General features: G+C 41.2%; 1 protein-coding gene and 1 long non-coding RNA gene across 2 annotated transcripts; both read right to left on the bottom strand.

The window, feature by feature from the left end:
• Nucleotides 1-11,937: 11,937 nt before the first annotated feature.
• LOC121874229 (methyltransferase-like protein 24) lies at nt 11,938-18,445 on the bottom strand. Its single transcript, XM_042378294.1, has 5 exons — nt 18,222-18,445; nt 16,667-16,868; nt 16,197-16,367; nt 15,656-15,751; nt 11,938-12,751 (listed from the first exon to the last, which is right to left on the bottom strand). Exons 1-5 carry the CDS (start codon nt 18,290-18,292, stop codon nt 12,545-12,547), a joined length of 747 nt encoding a protein of 248 aa, XP_042234228.1. The 5' UTR covers nt 18,293-18,445; the 3' UTR covers nt 11,938-12,544.
• Nucleotides 18,445-19,669, bottom strand: LOC121874234. Its single transcript, XR_006090382.1, has 3 exons — nt 19,307-19,669; nt 18,994-19,071; nt 18,445-18,536 (listed from the first exon to the last, which is right to left on the bottom strand). It is a non-coding gene; the product is annotated as an uncharacterized LOC121874234 (long non-coding RNA).
• Nucleotides 19,670-24,663: the final 4,994 nt, after the last annotated feature.

Below are 24,663 nucleotides of genomic sequence, written 5' to 3' on the forward strand. Positions count from 1 at the left end.
TCGAGACTGGATTAGACTAGACTGAACACCCACCAACCCCCTCTTAATTTCCCATGAATTACCAGAGGCCACCACTACAAAACCCCCAATGTTAACACCACTATGAATCTATCGTTTTTACACAACAAACTTTACCAATTTTACACACAAATTTATTACCCTTAAGTATTTTTTTGGATTAGGTTAGAGCATTAGATTGGATAATTGTTCTGAAAAGCTAATTCTCACCAAAGTTCCATTCGTGGTATTTTCTAACATTGAACTCCTCTTTAAGCCGTCCCTCCATATTCATCCAGTCACCCTTTCGCCCAAAACCATTGATTTATCCACCTCTTTCTCGCCTTCACCCTTATGTAAAAAAAAAAAAAAAATCAATCAAACACCAAAGATCATAAATATAAGGAAAAAAGTAGTAATTTGATTTAGTTAAAAATGTAAAGTCACAGGAGAAGGTTGCGGACACACCTAGAGATCTTGGGGTGGGGAGGGGGTCAGTGTCCTCCCTTCCAGGTCCAAGTTGGTTGATTAGGCTGGGCTGATTCTATAACCGCGTGAATTCGAACATTTCTTTTACGATAGAATTGAATATCAAGGTTGAGTCTCAGTTTAACCAACAAGTTGGCATACGTTTGGGTAAACCTACTGACGAAGGAATTTAACTATGAAATCTATAATGGCTAAATTAAATGCCACTGCATATATATAACACACCCAAAAGCGGCATCAAAAATAACATTACTGACTACCTTAACGTTAAACTGTCAACGTAAATGGAAATGTTAGAAGTTTGTAATGAAGCGTTTGTGAACGATATACCTGCTGGGTTGATATTCAGGGGAGGGTTATCATAATGCCCCAATTCAGCTTGGTAAATAATGTTATTAATGTGATGTTAACCGTAGACCTCTATTATTGTGTGCTGTTTTCAAGTTTGCAGGCAATGAGTTCTCCAGATTTGAAATTCATCCTTTCTTACACCGCTGTTGCATTGGCTTCATAACCTGATAAGCCTCCCCAGTCATCGAATCCCGTCCCTTTTAAGTTTTGTTTCCCGAATTTCGTTTCACAGTGGTGGAGGTATAGACGTACCTTCAGCATCTTCCTCACAAACACTGACTACAGAGTGGGGTGACGGCTGTTCTCTGAGTTGTTCTTTTGTGATTCCAATCCTCTTCTATTACGTGTTTTTATATTCTACGGGTGTTTCATAAGCCTCAAAACTGTAAGGAAAAAATAAATAAAAAGTAGGAATATGCAAAATAAATACTAACATCCGAGATTTTATTACAATTATTTCTAATACTATTTCCAATATTCCTGAAATTTATGTTCTTAAATATAAATATAATAATCATATTTTATCTAACTCAGAAAGTAAAACACTGAACACTGCATCCAAGTTTAAATAATGATTTGTATGCAAGTGAGTAAAGTACAGTACAGTAGTGAGATAAATACAGCTAAGTTAACAAAGTGTAAGTTTCATTGTACATATTTCGTAAGATATAACTAAAGCATTAATATAACAAATACAAATTATTTTATTACATACCTGTATTTCAGCTTCACAACTACGATGAGGTAAGCTTCTTTTGTTGTTCAACAAGAAAAACAAACTTGAAGGCGAACCATTTTGATGTATAATTTCCCCTCTGTTCCATCAGGTTTCTTTTCCAGGGTCTTTCTCATTTCTGGAAACTGGGCCACCACGATTTTCGTCTTTTTCAACTTCTACCCTCTCCACCATTATAGCTGCTATTTCCCTCCACGCTTCATTCTTCTTTATATTTATTCTTATAGTTAATGTTCTTTTGGGTCCCATAATATTGGGTGGGAGCGATAAAGCCTATTAAGAGAAGGACATTTTCTTTCATCCATTCCATTACGTAATTACAGCTAAATGCACACAATAATCAAATTAATGAAGCTTGGAGACAGAGAACATCTCCCCTTGTTCTGTTAGTGTGAGTCAACTGGTGAAATGTTGCCAACCGCAGGGAGAGACAACACCACTGTTACCAACATGTTGCCATCAATGATTGCAATATTCCTTAAGATTTTACAGCTCATCAATAGGAAATATTATTTTGGGGCAGAAATGTTGTCCAAATTAATGTTCTCCTTAAATTCCAACTTGTTGCGATCTTTTACCTTTCACAACTGTTGACAGCATTGTTGTCAACACCACTTGTCACTGCGTTGGTGTGGACCGTTCGGTCTGATGCTAACCCCGCCCCCTTCTCCGAAAAAGCGTTAACTTGTTTGTGACTCTCGACGGTAAATATCATACTTCACCCAAAATTTCCCCAATCATATCTACAACAACATGTTAATATTAGCATCCTACAATCACACAAAATGTACAGTACTGGACGAACTACATTCACCAACAACTACTTTTCATTTGAATTCCTAAATATACACACAAATACTTCCTTTTTACTTTTTGACCTTCGCCACTGATCGGCTCGTTAGCCGCTTGGGCGGTCGGCCACTGCCCTGTTATTAACGCACTGGTAGCAAGTTCTGGCCCTTGACTATATCGGAAGCTTAACGTAATGCCCACAAGTTTAATGTGTAGATAATTATTTATTTGGGGAAACCAGTGGAATTCTAGGGCTGTCCTTGGCTGACTTAATGTTGAACATTTATTATTGTTTGTGTAACCTATACTGCCTCTGTACAGTATATGATGAACCATTGTAACTTGTATGACGATTTACTGATTAATATCTATCTGGGTTATATTTTTCAAAAATTTTATTCTTGATATGTTAATACTCAATCAGAATACGCAGTAATATATTATATCAGCAATAAATACACAATGCACTTGGCTGAGAATGAGTACAGACTGGCCTCCTAACCTAGGAGGCCATCCTCGGCTGTTGATGTTGATGAAGGTCAAAGTCAGAGAGGCCACCTCCTGCTGGAGTGTGGCCATAACGTGTCCTCACCTCACCACCCCTGATCACAGAGTGACAACACAATTCCAGCCCAGTAAGTGTATCCCATTACGTGTTGCTGGCAGTAACCTGGTGACCACACTCATCTGCCTGAAGCGAGAGCAAGACAATATTTCTTTTAATGAGTAAATAAATGAATACAGGCATCTTTATCTATCTAACTATATATGGGTAGCTTCAAATATAGGCTGGGCGGATATATGAGTGATAGGGGTTGGGTGTAAACGGCACTGCCCAATATGGACCACACAGGCCCGCTGCAGCTTCCTCCCTTATGTTGTTATCTAGCCCCACACGCCAGTCAATACAAAACCTGCCAGAGGTTTTAAAGTTCCAGCTACGGGCTCTCACCGTCACCTGTCTGCCTCTTGCTGTGGGTCCATCAGAGAACAGTCTTATATCTAAGTAATGAAACCAATTTATATTATAATTTTTGTGATATTTAACTTCGAAGTGACAAACATATATTTATGTATAAAATCGTACGTGGTACTATCTGCGCTTGAGACACTGCATCTTTAATTACAGTATTCAAGCCCTTGTGATTTCTTTGGTTCAATTCTATGTGTACAGCGGTGGTGGTAGATAATTAACATACCATAAAGTATACAACAAACTCTCCAGGCAGTCACTACTTAAATATAAGACTAGGTTATCCTCAGGTTGTTTGATGGCGAGTTAAACACAGGTTCACACACTGTCCTTCCACATACCCCTCACACCCATCTCTAAGCTGTATTCTAAGGGCCGATCTCTGTCTCCTTCCCTTGTGATTATTCTGTGCCTCTCATTCTCCCTCTCACAAGAGCTCATCTCCTTAGTGCTTTTTAGATATGACGATAGCATAAAGAATTCAACTCAGTTTACTCACCTAAAGAATAACCTCTAACACTTTCCTAACCTCATCCCAAAATAACATTAGGATGGTATTAATCTTTAGGTGAAATAATCTTTTTACTTTATCCTCTTCACTACTGATCGCCTATTAGCCGCTACGACGGGTCACGTCTCTGTTATAAAACCAAAGTTGGCAAGTACTGGGCATGCACTGGCTCCTGAATGTACCTGAACCTGCCCAGTGTTGGTCAAGTCTTGTCTTGAAAGAGCTCACACTCGGTGCCGTCACAACACTTTCTGGTAGATTGTTCCAAGAGCTCTCACAACTCTCACTCCGAAAAAGTTTCTGTCTCACAGTTTTCTGACTTGCTGCTTCTTCAATCTTGAGCTGTGACCCCTTGTAGGCGAGCGTCCGCCAGCTCCAAGTAAGGACACTCGACTGAGTAGTGCCCCTTGAGATGCTTATACACCTCAATTAGGGACGCCCCTGCCCGCCTGTAGTACAGGTATAAGCTAGGCAAGTTCAGGGCGCTTCCAATCTCTCCTCAGGGTAGTTGAGGTGCCGAAGTGCAGGCACCAGTCTAGTGGCCCTCCTTTGAACATTTTCATCCAACTGACAGTCCCTTAGGATATCTCGGGGACCAGACAGGGTGACAGTACTCAGATGGGGAAGCACTTCACTCTTGAAGATCGTTACTTAGGGACAGACCGCCTAGATATTCGGAACGACCTTCTTATAAGACCCAATAATTTATTTCCTGATTTACCTTCTTCATCCAGTTGGGACATATGATACGCCTCCCGTCAAGTTGGTACGCCCCAGGTGCATCCTCTTACACTTCATGACATTGAATCTCGGCAGCCATTTTCCTTTTTCTGACCATTCTGAGCTCACAGAGATCCTTCTGCAAATCCCCTTTCACAGTCCGCTTGGTTCTTGATTTCCCTCGAAATAACTTGGAATCATCGGCAAACATTTGTATAGAGGAGGTACGCCAGGCATGTCATTTATGAAACAAACAAACAACAAAGGGACATCTAATACACTGCCTGTGGTACCCCACTTGTGGCAGTTACACATGATGATTTCTGTGACATTAATCAATCACCACACACTCCTGCGTCATGTAGAAAGTCTTCTATCCATGCAAGGACATTTCCCCGAATTCCGTACTCCTTCCAGTTTGATTTTCAGCCTTTCGTGGGGTACACTGTCGAAAGTCTTGGCAAAATCTAGGTAAATATTGTCGATATTACCACCCTGTTCCAGAATATGGGTCCAAATATCCAATAAGTTGAGCAATTGTGTTAAGCAGGAGCCCGCATAAAACCGAGTTAGCAATCCTTACAAGCACAAGTTGTTTTGTAGATGTTCCATCGCCAGTATCTCTGATAATACTCTCGTATGACTTTTACATATTGCGCTGGTCAGGCTCACCGTCTATAGTTGTTCATGGAGTGATCTATCGCCCTCTGGAAGATAGGACTCACATAAAGCCACTGGGGACCTTTCGCTCATCCCGGAGCTTCAGGGGCTCGCAAGCTGTTGCACAACTCTCTTAGCACTCTAGATGCACCATGTCAGGGCCGACTCTTATGGACCTTTAGCCTTGACAGTTTATTTAACACCCTCTTCTGTGAACACAATGTGTAAGCCAGTGCTGTGTCGAACCGCTCTGTCCTCAAACGCATAGGAAGGTGTTAATCGCGATCCTCTTGTGAACACCGAGGAAAAGAAGCTGTTCACGCCTTCAGCTTTTATCCTGGTCAGAATCTGGGCGTAACTACCATCTTCAAGCCTCAGGTCTGATAATTTACCTCGCGCTTTTAATTTCGACTTTGCATAGCTGTAAAACGCTTTTGGGTTTGACTTGACCTCGCCGAAACGCCAGCCTCTGGAACTCCTTTCAGCCCTTCTACACTCTCCCTTTGCTTTCTGGTTTCTGGCTCTGCATACATCCTACCATCCCGTACATCTTTTGACCCAATCCACGCCTTGAATTTCTGGTTTCTTTCTAACTTTGTCGACCGCCACCTGGCTCATGTAGATCCCCTCTATTCCTAGAGGCACTGGGTTTGGTCTGGGTATATATTATCGATCAATTGGGTCACTTACTAGTTATGATATTCAGCGCTATTCGCGTTTTGTGCCTTAATGAGTGAGGGGCCAGTGGATACCCCTCATCTCTTCCCCATCCCATTGTAATTTCCTTTGGTAAATGATTGCACCTGGCCTGCCTTATCTTGAACTCGGCAACAGTTAAACTTAAACACAACACTTCCTGGTGACTGGTGCCAACTGGGGGCAAGGTGTTCCAGTTTGGCCACCATACCCTCCCCGTTTGTTATGATGAGGTCTAGTGGTTTGGGTGTTTGCTCCCCTCTGTAATGTGTCGGTCTCAACATGTTGGAACAGAAAATTGTCTCCTCAGTTTCTACAAAAAGAGTAGCAGGGTTATTCAAGTCATTTGGGTGAACTCGTTTCTCCAATAAGCCGCCATAGTTAAAGTCCCCCTATGATAAGGAGGTGGCTAGCTTTGAGTATCGCTGCATTGTCTATTACATACCTTAAGTTCCTTATTAATAAGCTACAGTTTGGAGATCTGTAGATACACCGGACGCATAAGTAAGTCTCTTCCCTTTAGTTTAATTTTGCACCACTTGGACTCTTCAAAAACATCCTCTCCCTGTACCCTCACCTGGCTGACTCCTAAGGTCTTGCCTAGTATAGATAACCACATCCTCTTGCAAGTTTCTTGAGAAAGGTTCGTAAATGAGCGCCATGATCCAGCAATACTGAACTCACATTCCTCTGGGTCGATTCTCCTGTTCTGTACAACAGTTCTACAGCTCCTCTACAATACTCCGGTTGGTGTACCAGTAGTGTTCCAAACTCCCTCTCTTATCAAGGAACGTCAGTATTAGTGTACATGATATTCAAGCCAGAATTTGTTCTCGCAACGTCTCTGCTCCTAGTAGTAACTTCCCCCACCCCCACTGGGAAGCTGAAGCATTTAATAATACTGCAAATACACACACAATAATTAACAGCAGTTTATTGAAAATTCTGCAATCGCACAATCGCATTTTGCAGGTGTGACAGAAATGTCATTTCACACGGCCCTCCCCGGGGCCGTTGTGGGGCGAGCTTCGGTGCCACCTCCCCGGTAGTAAAGCTGGTGGAGGGCGTGCTGCTGCCCCTGGCCCTGGTTGGGCACACTCCTGCTTCCACTACCCTCCCCTGAACATAACCCATGTACACCCGTCCCCGCGTTCCCTTCAACCTCCCCTTCTCTGCTTCAAGCCACCCTGCAGGAGCTTGTGTTGTTCCCCTGCATTACCGTACATCTGGGTGAATGAATGCACTCCTAAATGCCTCGCCTCTTTGCTAAGTTTTTGCCTGCCTAATAACCTCCCCATTTCTCCTCCTCACTACTAGTGTGATCCTGAGGGGCTTATGTATTTATCCCCTGCTTTTGTTTCAGCCTCCTCACATTCTGAGGGGTTGGATACCTTTAGAACCTCTGCACAAATATTCTAAACCGTATCTTATCGCTGTTATCTTACTCTCAGTTCCCTCCTACTTGTCTCCAAAACTATTACATTGTTCCTTTACAGCTTGAAACGTTCCCGTTGTTCTAATAACAGTAGGTCCAAGTAATTGTCATTTCTTCGACACACTTTTCAGAGTCCCTTAGCTGCTGCAGAACTTGTTCTGATCCTGCATTACTCCACCACCTCCCGTGGCCCCTGCTAATGTGCCTCAGCATAACTCCTCCTTAGAAACCACCACCTCCATTCTGTTGGCTACTCTCAGTCTTAGCAAGGATCTCTTTTCCCAATTTGTTCCAGCTTGGCAACCAGCAAGGCTCCAGCTTCATCTATTTTCGTCCCTAGGAACTCGTTTTCTATGGCTTGCAACGCCTTTTCAATCTTTTAACTATACAATCAGGGCAATAACAGCAACAGCCTTCATGCTTTACAGCAGCTTGCATCATCCTCAACGCTGTAATTGGTCAGGCCTGTATCATCCATATCCATCATCCCCCTCTGCAGGCTGTTGTTGGGTAGGTGCAGACTGTGTATACAGATCTATTGACCTATTTAAAAACAAAAAACAAAACAAGTTCTTAGCTGCCCCTCTGCTGGTGTTAGCCTCCCTCTGTTGCCTTTAGAGTTGTCTTCTGTTTTTCTTCTTCTTTTTTCAGTTCACTTTGGCAATTTGTCGGTATTTATGTGTTATCTCTATGTACACTGTATTTGCCATATGAACAATAGATTTATACACACCCACTCAGTCCATTAGAAACTTAGAAAATAAAATGATCCCCTACCACCAACCCCCATTTTATTACTCATCATCACCTAGTTGTACCAAAAAATTTCAAATTACATATTTTCGAAGTCCCGACAAGTAGTGATTGGCGCTGTGTACTGACAAAATTTTCGTTTGCAATTCCTTAAAAATGGCTATGTTTAAAAGTGAGAGTTTTGTGGTGCTGAGAAGAAAAGAGACACCCATTTTAGATTTTCTATTTATTATTTTCTCAAGATTTCGACTCTTATTTATCAATCCTAATTTCAATTTACCTGATTTGGGTCCCCTAACATCGCCGTAAGTCGAGGGGAGTGGCTGTACTTTCTTTCTTGTTCTCATCAATCCACTATATCTCTTTTGTGCTATCAGTCCATGAGAAAGCACACAAAACAAAATAAAATTTAAAGTCTCTAGGGTAATCCTATGTGACATTATTGAGCTTAGCAGTGCCCACCAGCCTGTTTCGCAATTTGTTCTTCACTTGTTATTTACAACCTCTTCCGGGGTCACTGATAACACTATGAACTGATTTAACTAAAAGGCACAGTACTACACTCCCTGGTTGGCCTTATCACAGCCGCGGGACCACAACCCTAAAAAAAATTAAATAAAAGTTTGGCCATATGGCAATGATTTTGTGGTTGTAGGCCCTTTGACCTGGGCTGTACCTCCTCCAACCCGGTGAAGACTGAGTTTTCAAAAATACAATCGCTGCCTAGCATTAAAAATCCTACTGACTTACACTTTCACATCACCAAGACGATCTGAGCGATCTATCGTGAATTACCAGAGCACTTCGCCGCCACAACTTAAGGCCCGAAAAGTTTCAACACGCTTGTGTTACAGATCTAACACGACCGACCCCGAAATGCCTAAAGCTTCTTTACTACCACTGGGATGGAGATTCTTCAGATGTGATTCCAAACTTCCATAACTGGAAAATCTATGTACAGAAAAGCATGCTGTAATGTAATAGGTACAGTACATATAATAAAGTAAGGGCACACCAAAAAATAGGTGCGTTCATAGCTTCCAAAATGACACTAAATCCTTTCTCCAGGTAAATATATACATATTTACAAGTATAGTATATATACCGTACTGTACTGTATATGAATCAGGATGTCAAATGTATATACATCTATAAAATAAGTTGGTTATATACAGCTTTTCATCCATGTACAATGCAATGTTTAATGGGTCAAATCAATATAATCTAATAATACATAAAAAAATAAGTCAATTCGACAGACTTTATTTCTTCTTGCAGTAAGGAGAAGGTCAGGTCAGGTCAGGTTAGCTCAAAGCTTATATTTTGGATGTGACTGCACTCTACCATCAGATAAAGATAAGATTTTCACTGCTGGTTAGGTTAGGTTGACCTGACCTCCTCCCCAGATACAGTAGTACAGTAGAATGTATTTTGGTTCTCTACAAACAGTCATCTATATATTAACCAAAAATAAGTAGCTGTATCAGAAATGGGATCACCATAAGATTAACCCCAATTTATTCCACTTTAAGATAAACCAACCCAATGTTAACCAAATTTAACCTAATGCTACCTAATCTAATTGAATCCATTAAGTGTCATTGGTTTCTCCCAGCTGAATAAAATACCTAAATCTGACACTAATCCTTTAAGGGTCATATGAGATACTTTTATCCTAAAGTAACTTCCCCAAGTAACATTTTGGTGGTTAATCTTTAGGTGAAATAAACTTGGGGCTAAACCTTCATGAGATCTGAGTAAATTTAAGGTATTTTTTTGAACAATCAGAATATCAAACTTAATTAGCATTATTTTCATATAGTCTAACATACCCAAGACTTAACTCATGTTCCATCATATTTCATCCTCGAGAATAAAGTACAGACTGCAGGGTAAATTTTAGCATCAGAATTCACGAGGGTTTGTATGTATTCAGTACCACATTATCTTTCAAATTACCAGAGATTAGTCCACCCAGTTTATTTCATTGTATTAAATAATTAACCATGCAAATGCAAAATCCGCTTCAACCTAACCTATCCAATTCTAAACTTTAACTATCCTATCCAATCCTAGACTAAACTATCCTAACCTAACACATCTAGATAGAAAAAATAAAGTCCACTGCAATTATAATACCATTTTTTACCTCCACACCTTGAGTTAGAAATTACAGATGTTTAATTAGATATTATACAGTACAGTACTTTATAAACCTTTGAGTTACCCCTGAAAAATGGGTGACATTGAAGAAGGAAAAAACGACCACAATTAAAATACAGTTCTGTACAGTAAAATCTAAATTTTCTGACTGTCTTAGTTAAAAAAATAATTTCATTATTTTACTCATTGTTTGTATTCCTGCACTGTCTATGCTGTACACATAACTCCAAAAAGTATCCTATGGAGAAGTTCAATTATTTTCAAATTGAACACTGTGACCTCCTGTTGTCTCAGTAGGGTTGTCAAAATCCTTCACCCGTTGCTTCATATTGTCTCATACAAAATGGTAAAGGTACTTTTTGAGCTGCGGTGTGAACTTGCGGATGAGTATACAGGCTGTCCCCAACTTACAACAGGGATAAGTTCCTGACCCATAGTTTAGGTTAGGTTAAAGCCCATACAAAACAACACAATATCCCATACATAATGAATAATGTACTAATGTAAAAAAATGGATTTTAATTACAAGTTTTTAGTGGTGAATGTATTGGGATCCCGTTTCATAAGTGCTGCAGATGGTAAGTCAGATGGTCGCAACTCCTGTAGGACCGCCTGTACCATATACCCAATAAATATCCATCTATCTACCTATCTAACAGACTCATTTAGGATATATTTGTAGGAGTAATTTCAATAGTAAATTTTGGGTCACCTGAAGAATTTCCATCCCAGCTACTTCACCTAAGATTAGCCCTCATAACTTTTTATTCAGTTTAAGATTAATCATCCTAATTCAACCTTTACCCAACCTAATCAAACCTTAACCCTTCCCAGGTAGCATTAAGGGAGGCACCTTTACAGTTGAATTAAGCTTCGGTGATAATCTTTAGTGATCAAACCATTTATAGATTAAAAATTACAGAAAAACAAAATAATATAAATTGCAATTCCTCAATACCATTTGCAGTTTTGCAAGTTGAGTAATGAGTTGTCTTATTAATCACATTAACACGAAACTAACCCAACCCAATCCCCTTCCAAGTAAATAAATATATTAGTTAATTAATCAGCAAAGTGAAATAAACCGTGGCAATCTTCTCAGATCCTTGGCTTCAATAAAATACTTGTCGAAATACTCGGCTTATATGGGCACGTTTACTTCATCAATCATATATTCAAAGCATTATTCCTAAGTCTACTGTATTCATATTCTGTGTACTTAAACAACAAAATAATAAAGTCGCGACCTCACTATAACCTTACATACATACACACACAGGTAAAATTATTCAATACAATCATCAAACAAGATCACAGTGGCTCACCGTGCACATGTATTATAATAGCAGAGCATACACACACACACAAAAATAACATTAATTAAACAAATATCATCATTAAATCATATATCTTCTCATACGATAAATTGGCTCATGAATTGCAAGCAAGGAAAAGTTAACATTAAATCCTAAAAGTAATAATGGAAATATCTCATGTTGTAAATATGTTTAGTGAGACTACAGTATTTCAGGGACAAGACCGACCTGAATTACACTGGTCTCCTGTGGTGTGTCAGCCGAGCAGGTAAACACTGGCCTTAGGTTAACATTGGGACGCAAATAATAATACACTTATTCAGTAAAATTCTGCCTAGCTTACAATTGGATAAGCATGTTTATAAACTATGTAGTCAACTGTGAACATGAACATAGACAATTCGGTGAGGTATTTACTCGTTACTACTAAACTTATCAGGGGAATTTTATAGTTGCAAATCAGTAATATTGACAATTTTAATAAGACAATTTTCTTCAATGGCATTCCTGGTGTAAATTACGTTTAAGCAAGATATTTAACATTTTATTATGTATGTTCGTACGTGGCAGTATACACCCAGAACATAAGAGAACGACTGTGGAGCTCCCCGGTTAGGTTAGTTAGATTCAAAAGTGTTTTTCCGATGGATTTCGATGTGTTCCGAAAACTTTTAACCTTTATTTTATAACAAATATATTGGTTTGCGCCAGACATGGTCAAATTCGTTCATAACACATTAAAAACCACCAGAAAAACAGTTTTAACTTCGTATTGTGACAAGTGAAATGTTACCCTAGATTATACATATTTCCACTATGGTGGGCGTGGGTTCTTCCTGAACTTGTATATGGACGTGTGCATGGCGGCGTTGGGACTGGAGTCATGATTCACTTGCAAGGAATCACGTGTGAGGAAATTATGATTCACTATTGACGAACGACAAGTGTTGATTCACCAGTTGGGGAAGTCGACTTGTGCCCATGCCAGTTCGTAGCAGGAGGCGAACACGAGGTCTGGGAGTCTATCGGTGGTGTACCAGAGGTCATCGTGGGGGGTCCTACGGGCGTCGAAGGTGGTGAAACCGAGGTACTCCAGCATTACAAACAGGTCGTAAATCATCGTGTGGTACTCCATGCCCGGATGAATCTCAATGCCCAACTGTGGGAGTAGAAAAGATCAACTGCGTGTGAATGGGTTGGTGACTATTTTTTTGCGGCGAATAGCTCAACGGGCACAGGTCATCGATCCACAACGGGGCCTGGGTGACGAAAAAATAAGAGTACAAAGAAATTAAAGATATAAGAGAAAAAGACGAAATGAATCTACAGTTCTAAACCACGAAGATGCCGGAAACAACTTTGAAGTGAGACATTGTATGAGTATGGAAACACAGAAGAAGGCAGAGCATTCCACAGTTCGGCTGTGTGAGGAAAGAAGGAGGTACTATAACGGGTTATTCTAGTGTGACTGACATCCACACAAAACGGTGGGCACCGCGGGCAAGACGTGTGTTACGAGCCCACGGCCTGGGTCCGACTAATTACCCAAATGTAGCAAAATGTAGCCGCAATGAAGTCAAATAATGGTCCTACATGAATAAATCGAACTGCTAATCACTTCTCGACTAGTATTTGGTGTCATAAAGTCACAAAAAAATTGGTAAACTTAATTTAATCTGAGTTAATAGATCGAGTGCAATAAGTGCATGTACCTAACCTAACACAACACAACTCAGATTAAATTAAGTTTACCAATTTTTTTGTGACTTTATGACACCAAATACTAGTCGAGAAGTGATTAGCAGTCCGATTTATTCATGTAGGACCATTATTTGACTTCTATTGGTATCATTTGCTACATTGGTACATTACGGGAAGAGAACGGGAAGAGAGATTATCAACTAAAAGAGGAGAGTTAATAAGACGAAATGCCTTTCATTCCACCCTTTCTAACAGTTGGAAGAAGAGCCACCCCAGATATGAAAACAGTACTCCAAGGTAGGACGAATGAAACCCTTATAAACTTGAAGCAACTGCTAAAGAGTGAAGTAGCTACGGCATCTGTACAGCATTCCCAGCTTTCGGGAGGCAGCTTTAGCAATGTTGAGGATGTGTGGCTTCCATCATTTCATGACATATAAGAAGAAATGGTGAGGCCTAGCATATCTATTTTAGAATTTGGCAGAATGATTGCATCCTGAAATGTGATTGGTGGAAGATCTTCTATTTTGGAAAGTGTAATTGATAAATACTGTGTTTTATTACTATTGAATTGAACAAAGTTTCTACCTCCCCATTCAGAGATGCTGCACAGATCCGCATTGATAGATGAAACGATATCAGCTCGAGAAACAGATCTAGTTTGAGAATTAGGTGGGAAGGGAAAATGTGGAGAAGAGTGAAGAGTAGAATCATCAACGTAAGAATTGATAAAATTACTGTAGTCGTAGTGTGAAATAAATCATTGATAAAAAGAAGGAAGAGAGTAGCTGAAAGAACAGAACCCTGTGGGACACCACTACTGGTAGAGAAAGAGTGAGAGGATCGATCCCTCGACAACAACTGCCATGGATCGGTTCTCAAGGAAGCTGGAGATTAGAAAACAAAGTGGGGGAGAGAAACAACAAGAGGGAAGTTTAGAAAGCAAAGACTTGTGCCATACCCTGTCAAATGCTTTGGAGATGTCGAGGGCCACGACGAAAGTTTCCCCATAATCCCTAAGAGAGGATGACCAAAGATGGGTGCAGAGAGCAGATCACCAGTAAATCTCTGCCTGGCGAAGCCATACTGGTGATCCAACGAAAGAGAATGGCGTTCAAGGTGACGGAGAAAATGGGAGTTTAAGATAATTTAGAAAATCTTAGAGAGGGATGAAGAAGCAATGGGGCGATAGTTAGAGGGATTAGAATGGTCACCCTTCGGGATGGGCTGAACCAAGGCATGCTTCCAAGAAGAAGGAAAAGTTTGGGTTTTGAGGCAAAGACAAAAGAGGCGAGCAAGCACAGTGGCCAAGAACTTCAGCACACTCCCTCAGAACATGAGGGGGTATTCCGTCCGGTCCATGCGCCTTACTCACATCCAAACTGGATAACACACCAGCAACCCTATTAATGGAGATTATAGGAAAGTGCATAGGTTCAGTAGGAGGGGTAGAGTTGGAATCGTCTAAGGTAGAGATTGAGGGGAATAAAGTGCCAAAGAGATTGACTTTATCAGGGGGAGAGTTGGCTATATAGAGTTACCAGGTCGGAAGAGAGGAGGAAAAGAGGGAGTGCCTTTATCAGGGGGAGAGTTGGCTATATAGAGTTACCAGGTCGGAAGAGAGGAGGAAAAGAGGAGTGCCTTTATCAGGGAGAGTTGGCTATATAGAGTTACCAGGTCGGAAGAGAGGAGGAAAAGAGGGAGTGCCTTTATCAGGGAGAGTTGGCTATATAGAGTTACCAGGTCGGAAGAGAGGAGGAAAAGAGGGAGTGCAAAAGTTATTAAAGATGTTTTTGGTTACGGACAAGAAGGACTTACAAGAAGAAGAGTTAGTCAGGTCAGTGGTCTTCCTAGCCTTTTTTCCTTTTTGTTACGGGCACTAGCCCACCAGGGCACAGGTCACTGAGACCCACATCAAGGCCTGGGGTGAAAATATAATACTAATACTACTACTAATGATAATAATTAAGAAAATTATAAAAATTGATAAAAAATATATATAATAATAATAATAAAGGACCATAAATAAATAAAAATCAATAGCGAGAAACAATATATGTATGTTGTGTTGTCAAAGGAAGAAAAACAATTATTGAGACCCTGCAATTGTGTATCAATGAGGCAGAAAGTCAGAACAGCAACCTGGACTTGGTCGAAATTTTCGTAATGCCATATGGCAGCAGGGTCTACCATTAGACAACACCTCCTTGTTTGATAGCTGCCTACTACCAGCTTAATCTAGCTCTAAACAGTTAAGATCACCTGAAGATTAACTCCAGCTTATCTTACTACTCACTAGGTTAAGCTGTGTCATGTTATGTTAGGTGAGGATAGGTCCTACGAGTGAATCATTAACCCTTACCTGTTTCACTTGTCGTAGGCTGTCAACATCTTGAGAGAGTTGCTGTAACACTGAGTACTCGTAGCCCTCAATGTCTATCTTCAAGTAGTCTATTGTCTGCCGAGAGAAGGAAATATACCAAATATCTGTAATAGTGGAAGCATCATATACAGAAGACAGTAGATAGATAGATAGATATTCAGCTTATGTCAGTCAGCATTTAGCAGCTTTGTGTAGTAGTAGTGTGCATTGTTTTGCCTCATGGGAACGAGATCATCGGCCCCTTGGCCAACAACAGTTGCAAGTCACTGAATGCCGCATAGATCTGCGGCATATCTACCTGAGCTTAGGTAACTACTTGTGTACTAAGATATTTAATATTAGGTAATAAAATGGTAGCGAAGGTGTGGCTATAAGGGAAGGTTGGAGGCCAAGAAAAATAGTAGTAGTAGCAGTAGTTACAAACGAAACTAGTACTGTAGTGATAATAAAATAACAGTACTGTATATGCTCATTACATTGGATACATAACGTAAAGTAACTGATAAAAATATTACCAAACCTTATTAATATGACCGAGCATGTCAATTATGTGGCCAAGCGTTCTGACCGTGGCGTTAACACCGCCCAGCTTAGTGTGGAGGTCAGCTGGCCCAACACCCAGGTTGTAAAAATAGATCTTGTCTGACCTGCGGTGATCCTCCACACCCATCGTGGGGTCGAAGGCATACACCTGACCAGGGATACAATTATGTTACACAGTTTTTTTGTTTTGGTTTAGAATATACCGTACATAATACAGTATGCTACGATGGTCAGATAGTCTTAACTTATGTTTTATATTCAGTGAATTAGTTCAATACATTAGCAGTTGCGAGTGGCAACTGACAGGGTCCATAACTGGAAGGAGTCTCCGAACTCCTTGAGCCTGGCCATGGTATCTTATTTGGGTTTGATACAGTTTCGAACAGGAGTGAAGGAACTTGTGATCGCGGACTGTACATCTCTGTGAGAGGAAGGGGTGTCACTCACCTGACAGCCAAACTGTGCCATGGCGTCATCGAAGCTCCACTCGTTGTTGATGCCGAAGGAATATACGATACAATCTCCTGGTGTGATGTTGTAGACGGGCGCTAGACACACGGCCTTGTCCCCGTCCACAGGGCCCGCCTTGCTCTTCATCCCTCCGAAGTACTGCTTTTCAGGGCACCTCACCTGTGGAGTCTCCGCGTACCTGTTGGTTCACCATCCGGATTGTGTGACAGAATTGCTGAACTAATCTCAGTATGTTAATGTATTCCAGCCTAACAACATCAGATTACCTGAAGAATCTCCACCCCAGCTTATTTTACCGAAAGATTGACAAGCTTAACACTTACCTAACTTAACCTCATCTCCCTATTCTAATGTAGCATAACCTATAGGCATTTATTGTAAGGCGTTTTAAGAAGCACGGAATAGCTAACGCGTTAGCTTCCCGGACTGCCATTAAAAAATACGACATTGTACTGCGTCTTAGGAGTAACTGTTGCACAACAGTCTTCAGAAAACACTAAAATTAGGAGAACTGTTATTTGAACAATACAGAAAGAAATAGTGAAGAAAATATATAGAAAATTATGGAAAGAGACAAAAATGGAAAAAAAAGTTAATGAGTCAACAATAAACAAGAATAACACAAAAAAATCGGGCCTGTTGTAAAGGTAGGTGGTCCAGATACCGGGGTGGGAGCTTTAAACCAAGGTAGGTATCTACCTACCTTGGTTTAAACCACACTGCGTAAGCTCTCGTCTCGCTGCTACCATGTTTACAGCTGTTCGCTTACAGAAACACGCAATATGACGAATTTCAGGTTCGCTGTCTTAATTTTTGCACTTACAGAACTTTAATAAACTTTTCACCCTTATTTAAAGTATCTTATGAGTAATGATATTAAAGTTTTAATCATAGTTGAGTAATTATCAATATTGTTACAACAAAGTCACCAACGGCCAATGAACTCAGACAGCACCCACGTAAAACGGGGAAGCCTAAACAAGTTTCAACTAGGCGCAATCCTTTTCAATTCTTTCATGCATTACGCTTTGTTTTAGGTCCTATCCAGAATACTACCGTATATAAAACTATTTTCATTATCATATCACAGTTTCTTATTGCCTTAAATGCCCCCAACTTTTCAATATTAATCAAAATAGTCTCCATAAGTGCCATGATCAGCGTTATTTTCACCGGGAAAAATCGCTGATTGGTTGTTAACTATTTGTGCCGCTTGGGCCTTGCGAAAGGCTAACGCCTCATCGAGGTCACGAGGTGTTAGCTAGTGTCATGCACACAAATCAAAAGCAGCGCCTGCATACCGAATAGATAATGCGTTAGCTATTCCGTGCATCGAAAACGCCTTACAATAACTGCCTTATTCACCAACGTAACCTAACCTAGCCAAGGCAGTCCTAATCAAACATATTAAATAAATCTGACCTAATAATTTCGTGAATATATAAAACTCCTCAACAGAAAACTAAATATACTAACATCGTCTAACAGGTCATTGCTGAGTAACAAAGCGGAAGCAAGAAGTGGCACTCACTGATGGAAGGCGGTGAGGTTGTTGTTGAAATAGAAGGGCGGCTTGTGTCTGCTTGAGGCAACTGGCAGCATCTCTCTACAGTAGGTTGACGCAGGAGGATGTAGTACTGCTGTGTGTGGTGTTGTCCCCGTTAACGCTTTTACTGACGGTGACTGTGCTGCTGCCCCTTCTGTTATTGCTGGTGTTCCTGATGTTACTTCTGTTGGTGTTCCTTTGTAAGCATTGTCAGGTCCGTTAGGTAGACCTCGTTAATAGTGTTCTTAACCCTCCTTCACCATTTTCGTTGTCATCCTCCACTGAATAGCTTCCCAAAAACTGGAAAGTTCTCTGACATGTAAAGAAAACTGCATTTCTACGACACTAAGTATAAGTTGTGGTTGGTTGTACTTTTAGGTTAAACTTATTACGTGTGTACAGGGGAGGGGTTGTTATAATGTATGCTTCTGCTAGCTAATATTTAAAGTATAATGAGATAGTTTTATATGATAGTTCTTAACGTGTTATTATACAAAATAGTGGGTTGTATTTTATTTAGATGTTTCAACTTAGGGTTATTAAATACTGTACACTTTCTTCTTCACCATATACTCGAAAAAAAATGTTAGAATGAGAATAAATAGTAAATCACAAAAAAATCGACATTTAGATAATCTCACCTGAAAGTTAACCACTATAACCCTACCTGGGGGTTAGGTTAGAGTAGGTAACTTATATTAGGTTTGCATTAGGATGGTATCTTTGAGCTAAATTGTTGTCAATATACAGTACTTACTACGTTGTCAGCAAGAGCAAGACGCAACACAAGTAGACCCCAAGTTGTAGTTGAGGACCTCTGTACTGTGTGTGCAGCCTGGGAAAAAAGGAAAGTGCGAGTATAGTTTAATCTCTCGGTAAAATACCGTACAATTATTTCTCCCAATTTGCAAAACAATTTTCCAGTATTGTTAGTTCTTTATCTAGTGAAACACTGCACAGGTACATTTTTCACACTTGCACACTTAAATTGAATAAGTCGTGAAATTAAATAATGACGTGAATATTTATGAATACAGTAAAGTGTTTTACTGTACAGTACAGGTACTTACATCCGACGCATTGTTTGTAAGTGGAGTCACTGCCAGTTTAAGAAACTGCAGGAAGGTTGATGACTGTAGACTGGGTGGTAGAGACTGTGAGTGGACTGTTTACTGGGTGTTTAGTGCTCACAATAGGTAATAAGTTATCGGTACAAAATTGTCAATGCTATAACTTCTTTGAAGTAAAAGTTGTGAATTCTTGTAATAACCTGCAAGAAAATGTTGTGGCAGACGTGCCCAACACAGGAACATGTTTAACTGCCACGCCAGCTGTTCCATGCAATTTCCAGTTACCAGTGACAAGGAAGAAGGAAAATCGGTCCAATATTATTTTACCCTTGTGCTGTACACACATTTTCAGTAAACTTGCCAGGACATTCCAACTCAGCTGTCATAGCTATGGAGTTTAATTTTCTAATCCTGAGTTACGAAGAATGTGTATTAGTATTTGAGAATCTGTTTCCAGTCATTTTGGAAAATATATACTTATTTCTATATCGTAATTTCTTCATTTGTTTTCCTGTCGTGTAACTAAAAAAACTATAAGTAAGGTTAGCAACAACTTCAAGAAAAATACCGTGCTTGAAATGTGCATAAGAAAAAGAAAGCTGGGATACTTTGGTCATATAATTAAGGATACGGGGATGGTAATAAAATTTTGAATGGGTAAAGTTGGGGATAAGAGGGTCAGGGGAAGGATGAATAAAAGTAAAAATTGTGTGTATGTGTGTGTGCTTGTGGTGCGTGTGTGTTGTGTGTGGTATATTGTGCTTTGTGGTGTGTGTATTGTGTGTGGTATATTGTGCTTGTGGTGCGTGTGTGTTGTGTGTGGTATATTGTGCTTGTGGTGCGTGTGTGTTGTATGTGTGTGGTATATTGTGCTTGTGGTGCGTGTGTGTTGTGTGTGGTATATTGTGCTTGTGGTGCGTGTGTGTTGTATATGTGTGGTATATTGTGCTTGTGGTGCGTGTGTTATTGTGTGTGGTATATTGTGCTTGTGGTGTGTGTGTTGTGTGTGTGGTATATTGTGCTTGTGGTGTGTGTGTGTTGTGTGTGGTATATTGTGCTTGTGGTGCGTGTGTATTGTGTGTGTGTGTATATTGTGCTTGTGGTGCGTGTGTGTTGTGTGTGGTATATTGTGCTTGTGGTGCGTGTGTGTTGTGTGTGGTATATTGTGCTTGTGGTGCGTGTGTATTGTGTGTGTGTATATTGTGCTTGTGGTGCGTGTGTGTTGTATGTGTGGTATATTGTGCTTGTGGTGCGTGTGTTGTGTGTGGTATATTGTGCTTGTGGTGCGTGTGTATTGTGTGTGGTATATTGTACTTGTGGTGCGTGTGTGTTGTGTGTGGTATATTGTGCTTGTGGTGCGTGTGTGTTGTGTGTTTGGTATATTGTGCTTGTGGTGCGTGTGTGTTGTGTGTGGTATATTGTGCTTGTGGTGCGTGTGTTGTGTGTGTGGTATATTGTGCTTGTGGTGCGTGTGTTGTATGTGTGTGGTATATTGTGCTTGTGGTGCGTGTGTGTTGTATGTGTGTGGTATATTGTGCTTGTGGTGCGTGTGTGTTGTATGTGTGTGGTATATTGTGCTTGTGGTGCGTGTGTGTTGTATGTGTGTGGTATATTGTGCTTGTGGTGCGTGTGTGTTTGTATGTGTGTGGTATATTGTGCTTGTGGTGCGTGTGTGTTTGTATGTGTGTGGTATATTGTGCTTGTGGTGCGTGTGTGTTGTATGTGTGTGGTATATTGTGCTTGTGGTGCGTGTGTGTTGTATGTGTGTGGTATATTGTGCTTGTGGTGCATGTGTGTTGTATTTGTGTGGTGTATTGTGCTTGTGGTGCGTGTGTGGGGGGTATTGTGCTTGTGGTGCGTGTGTGTGTGTGTATTGTGCTTGTGGTGTATGTGTGTGGTTTATTGTGCTTGTGGTGCGTGTGTGGTGTATTGTGCTTGTGGTATGTGTGTGGTTTATTGTGCTTGTGGTGCGTGTGTGGTGTATGTGTGTGTGGTGTATTGTGCTTGTGGTGCGTGTGTGTGGTGTATTGTGCTTGTGGTGCGTGTGTGTGGTGTATTGTGCTTGTGGTGCGTGTGTGGTGTATTGTGCTTGTGGTGCGTGTGTGGTGTATTGTGCTTGTGGTGTGTGGTGTGGTGTGTGGTGTATTGTGCTTGTGGTGCGTGTGGTGTATTGTGCTTGTGGTGCGTGTGTGGTGTATTGTGCTTGTGGTGCGTGTGTGGTGTATTGTGCTTGTGGTGCGTGTGTGGTGTATTGTGCTTGTGGTGTGTGTGTGGTGTATTGTGCTTGTGGTGCGTGTGTGGTGTATTGTGCTTGTGGTGCGTGTGTGGTGTATTGTGCTTGTGGTGCTTGTGTGCGTGTGTGTATTGTGCTTGTGGTGCGTGTGTGGTGTATTGTGCTTGTGGTGCGTGTGTGGTGTATTGTGCTTGTGGTGCTTGTGTGCGTGTGTGTAGCGGTAGCACATGCCTTCAGAGAATAGCTCAACGATGGGCAGATAAACAACCCAACAACAAACAACCAAAATACCAGTGCTGAATGAGGTCCCATCAAAGCTGTCATCATAAAAACTGCACCGAGACACTCCAGCCCGATCAAAATAAAACCCCATGATTGGTTTGATGAAAACGACCTGAAAATCGAAGTACCCATGAATAGTAAAACGTGCTGCTCTCACTTTCCACGAGAAGAAAACGGTGGTCCAGCGCGAACTTTGTAAACTAATGAACGAATGGTGGACAAATAAAGCGTGTAAAATGCAAAAAAAAAATACAGAACAACACTTGATGAGTGAATTTTTCAATTCAGCTATAACAATATATGCCCCCCAACCCCCCTCCGCTCATCCGATGGTAACTCCCTAATTAAAGATGAAGAAGGCATCCATCAGCGCTGGAAAGAGCACTATCATTCACTGCTTAACTGAAAGGCTGATGTAGATATCCTGACTACCCAGCAGGTTTCTCAGCACCCAGAATTGACCCACCCACCCATTCCTAGATGAGGTAGCTACTACCATCAAGTTGATGAAAAATAACAAAGCCACAGGGCTTGATGGAATCCCAGCCAAGGATGTATAAAGCAGGAGGACCTCTGCTTACCAGCCATCTCCACTCACTCCTGGAGAATATATGGGAAAAGAAGGAAATCCCCCAAGATCTTAAAGACGCCTCCATCGTCAATATTTATAAAAGCAAGGGAGTCCGGTCAGACTGTGGCAACTAACACAGGATCTCGCTGCTGTCCATAGCTGGCAAGATTATTGCCTGAGTGCTCCTAAACAGACTTCTTCCTCAGACGTAAAACTTCCTCCCAGAATCTCAAAGTGGTTTTAGACCATCACGTGGCAACACTGATATGATCTTTGCTGCCCGCCAGATACAGGAAAGGTACAGAGGACAGCATTGTGACCTGTACATGGCCTTCATCAACCTTACTAAGGCCTTTGACTCAGTCAATAGGGAAGCCCTCTGGCATACCCTCAGTCGTTTTGGCTGCCCACCATAATTCATTCCCATTGTGAGGCAACTCCACGATAGCATGAATGGCAGTGTCCTACATAATAGCACCCAGTCTGAGTTCTTTCCCATCCAAATGGGGGTAAAACAAGGATGTGTACTGGCACCAACTCTCTTTTCCATTTTCTTGGCTGCCTTCCTTACTCGTGCTAGTGCCAATTTAGCCGGTGGGGTGGACATCCAGTACCTGATGAAGGGACTTTTCAACATAAGATGACTCCAGGCAGGAACAAAGGTGTCAGCCGCCTCCATCACTGAACTTCAGTATGCAAACGACCTCACACTCATTGCTAACACTGAATGCGACCTACAGGAGATCCTGAATATCTATGCAGATGTGTTTGCACACTTTGGCCTTGAGGTGAATGCTCATAAGATTTAGATTCTCTCTTAGCCTGCTCCTGGTTCAGCAACACCTCCACCATCCATCCAACTTAACGGTTCTACCCTCTCTAATGTTACCCACTTTCAGAATCTCGGCTCCCACTAGTCCACCACCGTGGACATCGATGAAGAGATTCAACATCAGATCAGATGCACTTCAGATCAGATGTGCATCTCAAGCCTTTGGCAGGCTCTGTACCCGTGTCTTCAGCTGTAGGGAGCTGAAATTATCTACAAAGCTGCACGTGTATCGAGCAGTGGTCCTCTCCACCCTGCTGTATGGCAGCGAGACATGGGTCACATACAGGGGGCACCTCAAGGCACTTGAAAACTTTCACTAACGTAGTCTACGTTCCATCCTCTGAGTTCGTTGGGAAGACGAGCAAAAATGCCAATATTCTTGCTGACACCAACTGTAGGAGCATCGAGGCTACCATTATACATGAAGAACTACGTTGGACTGGCCATGTTACCTGCATGGATGACAGTAGACTGCCAAAGCAGCTACTTTACAGTCACCTGATGAATGGTAAACGTAATGTTGGCGGACAGCGGAAAAGGCAATCCTGAAAAGTGCCAAATCAACCCCCTCATCTGGGAGACGATCACTCCACACCATAACGTTTGGAAGAGCACCACACAAGAAGGCGTCAATACTTTCGAGTTAGCCCAACTGCAAACCGAGGCAGACAAGTGCCAGCACTGGAAAGACATTGCTGCCACCCCTCCCACACTAGATGTAGGCAGCCCTTCACATGTGCAGCATCTGTGGACGGCCCTGCCAATCCCGTATCGGCCTCTTGAGTCGCCTCAGAGCTCACCAATAAAATTAGGAGAATTGTTATTTGGACAATACGGAAAGAAATAGTGAAGAAAATATATAGAAAATTATGGAAAGAAAGACAAAAAAGGAAAAAAATCAATAAGATTAACACCAAAAATCGGGTGTGCTGAATCCACGTGCCCCAGACCTCGCCAGGCCTGTGTAAGAGGTTAAAGATTATCAGTATAAGAAGTAAAATAACTAAGAAATAGATATCAGAAGGAATAAATAAAATAGGTAAGAAGAAACTGAAAGAACGTTGAAGTAGAGAATAAAACAAGGAAACAAGTACAGTACGTACTGTATAAAGAAAGAAAATAAAGAAAAGAAAAGAAATAAAATTAAAATAAATTCCCTCCCCTACAAAATTGTGGGCAATGGTGGCACCTACAAAATGGCCTACAGCAGTGGGATAGGTACCTACAATCACAAGTGTTGTTGAATTACCATTGGCTGTCCCGCCAGTGTCCGGTAATTTCCCGAAGATCGGTATCAGTGTACAGACAAAATTACAGGCAGGTAGATTTCCACCGATCACAGAAACACACTTGTGCACTGTAGTCTGCTTTAATAATCACTAAATCTTCACAGTTTCACAACACTTCACACGGTAATGGCTTCACAGCTGAACTTCTCA

Source organism: Homarus americanus, unplaced genomic scaffold (genome assembly GCF_018991925.1).
Source record: "Homarus americanus isolate GMGI-L3 unplaced genomic scaffold, GMGI_Hamer_2.0 scaffold55640, whole genome shotgun sequence".
In the NCBI taxonomy this organism is placed as follows: Eukaryota; Metazoa; Arthropoda; class Malacostraca; order Decapoda; family Nephropidae; genus Homarus; species Homarus americanus.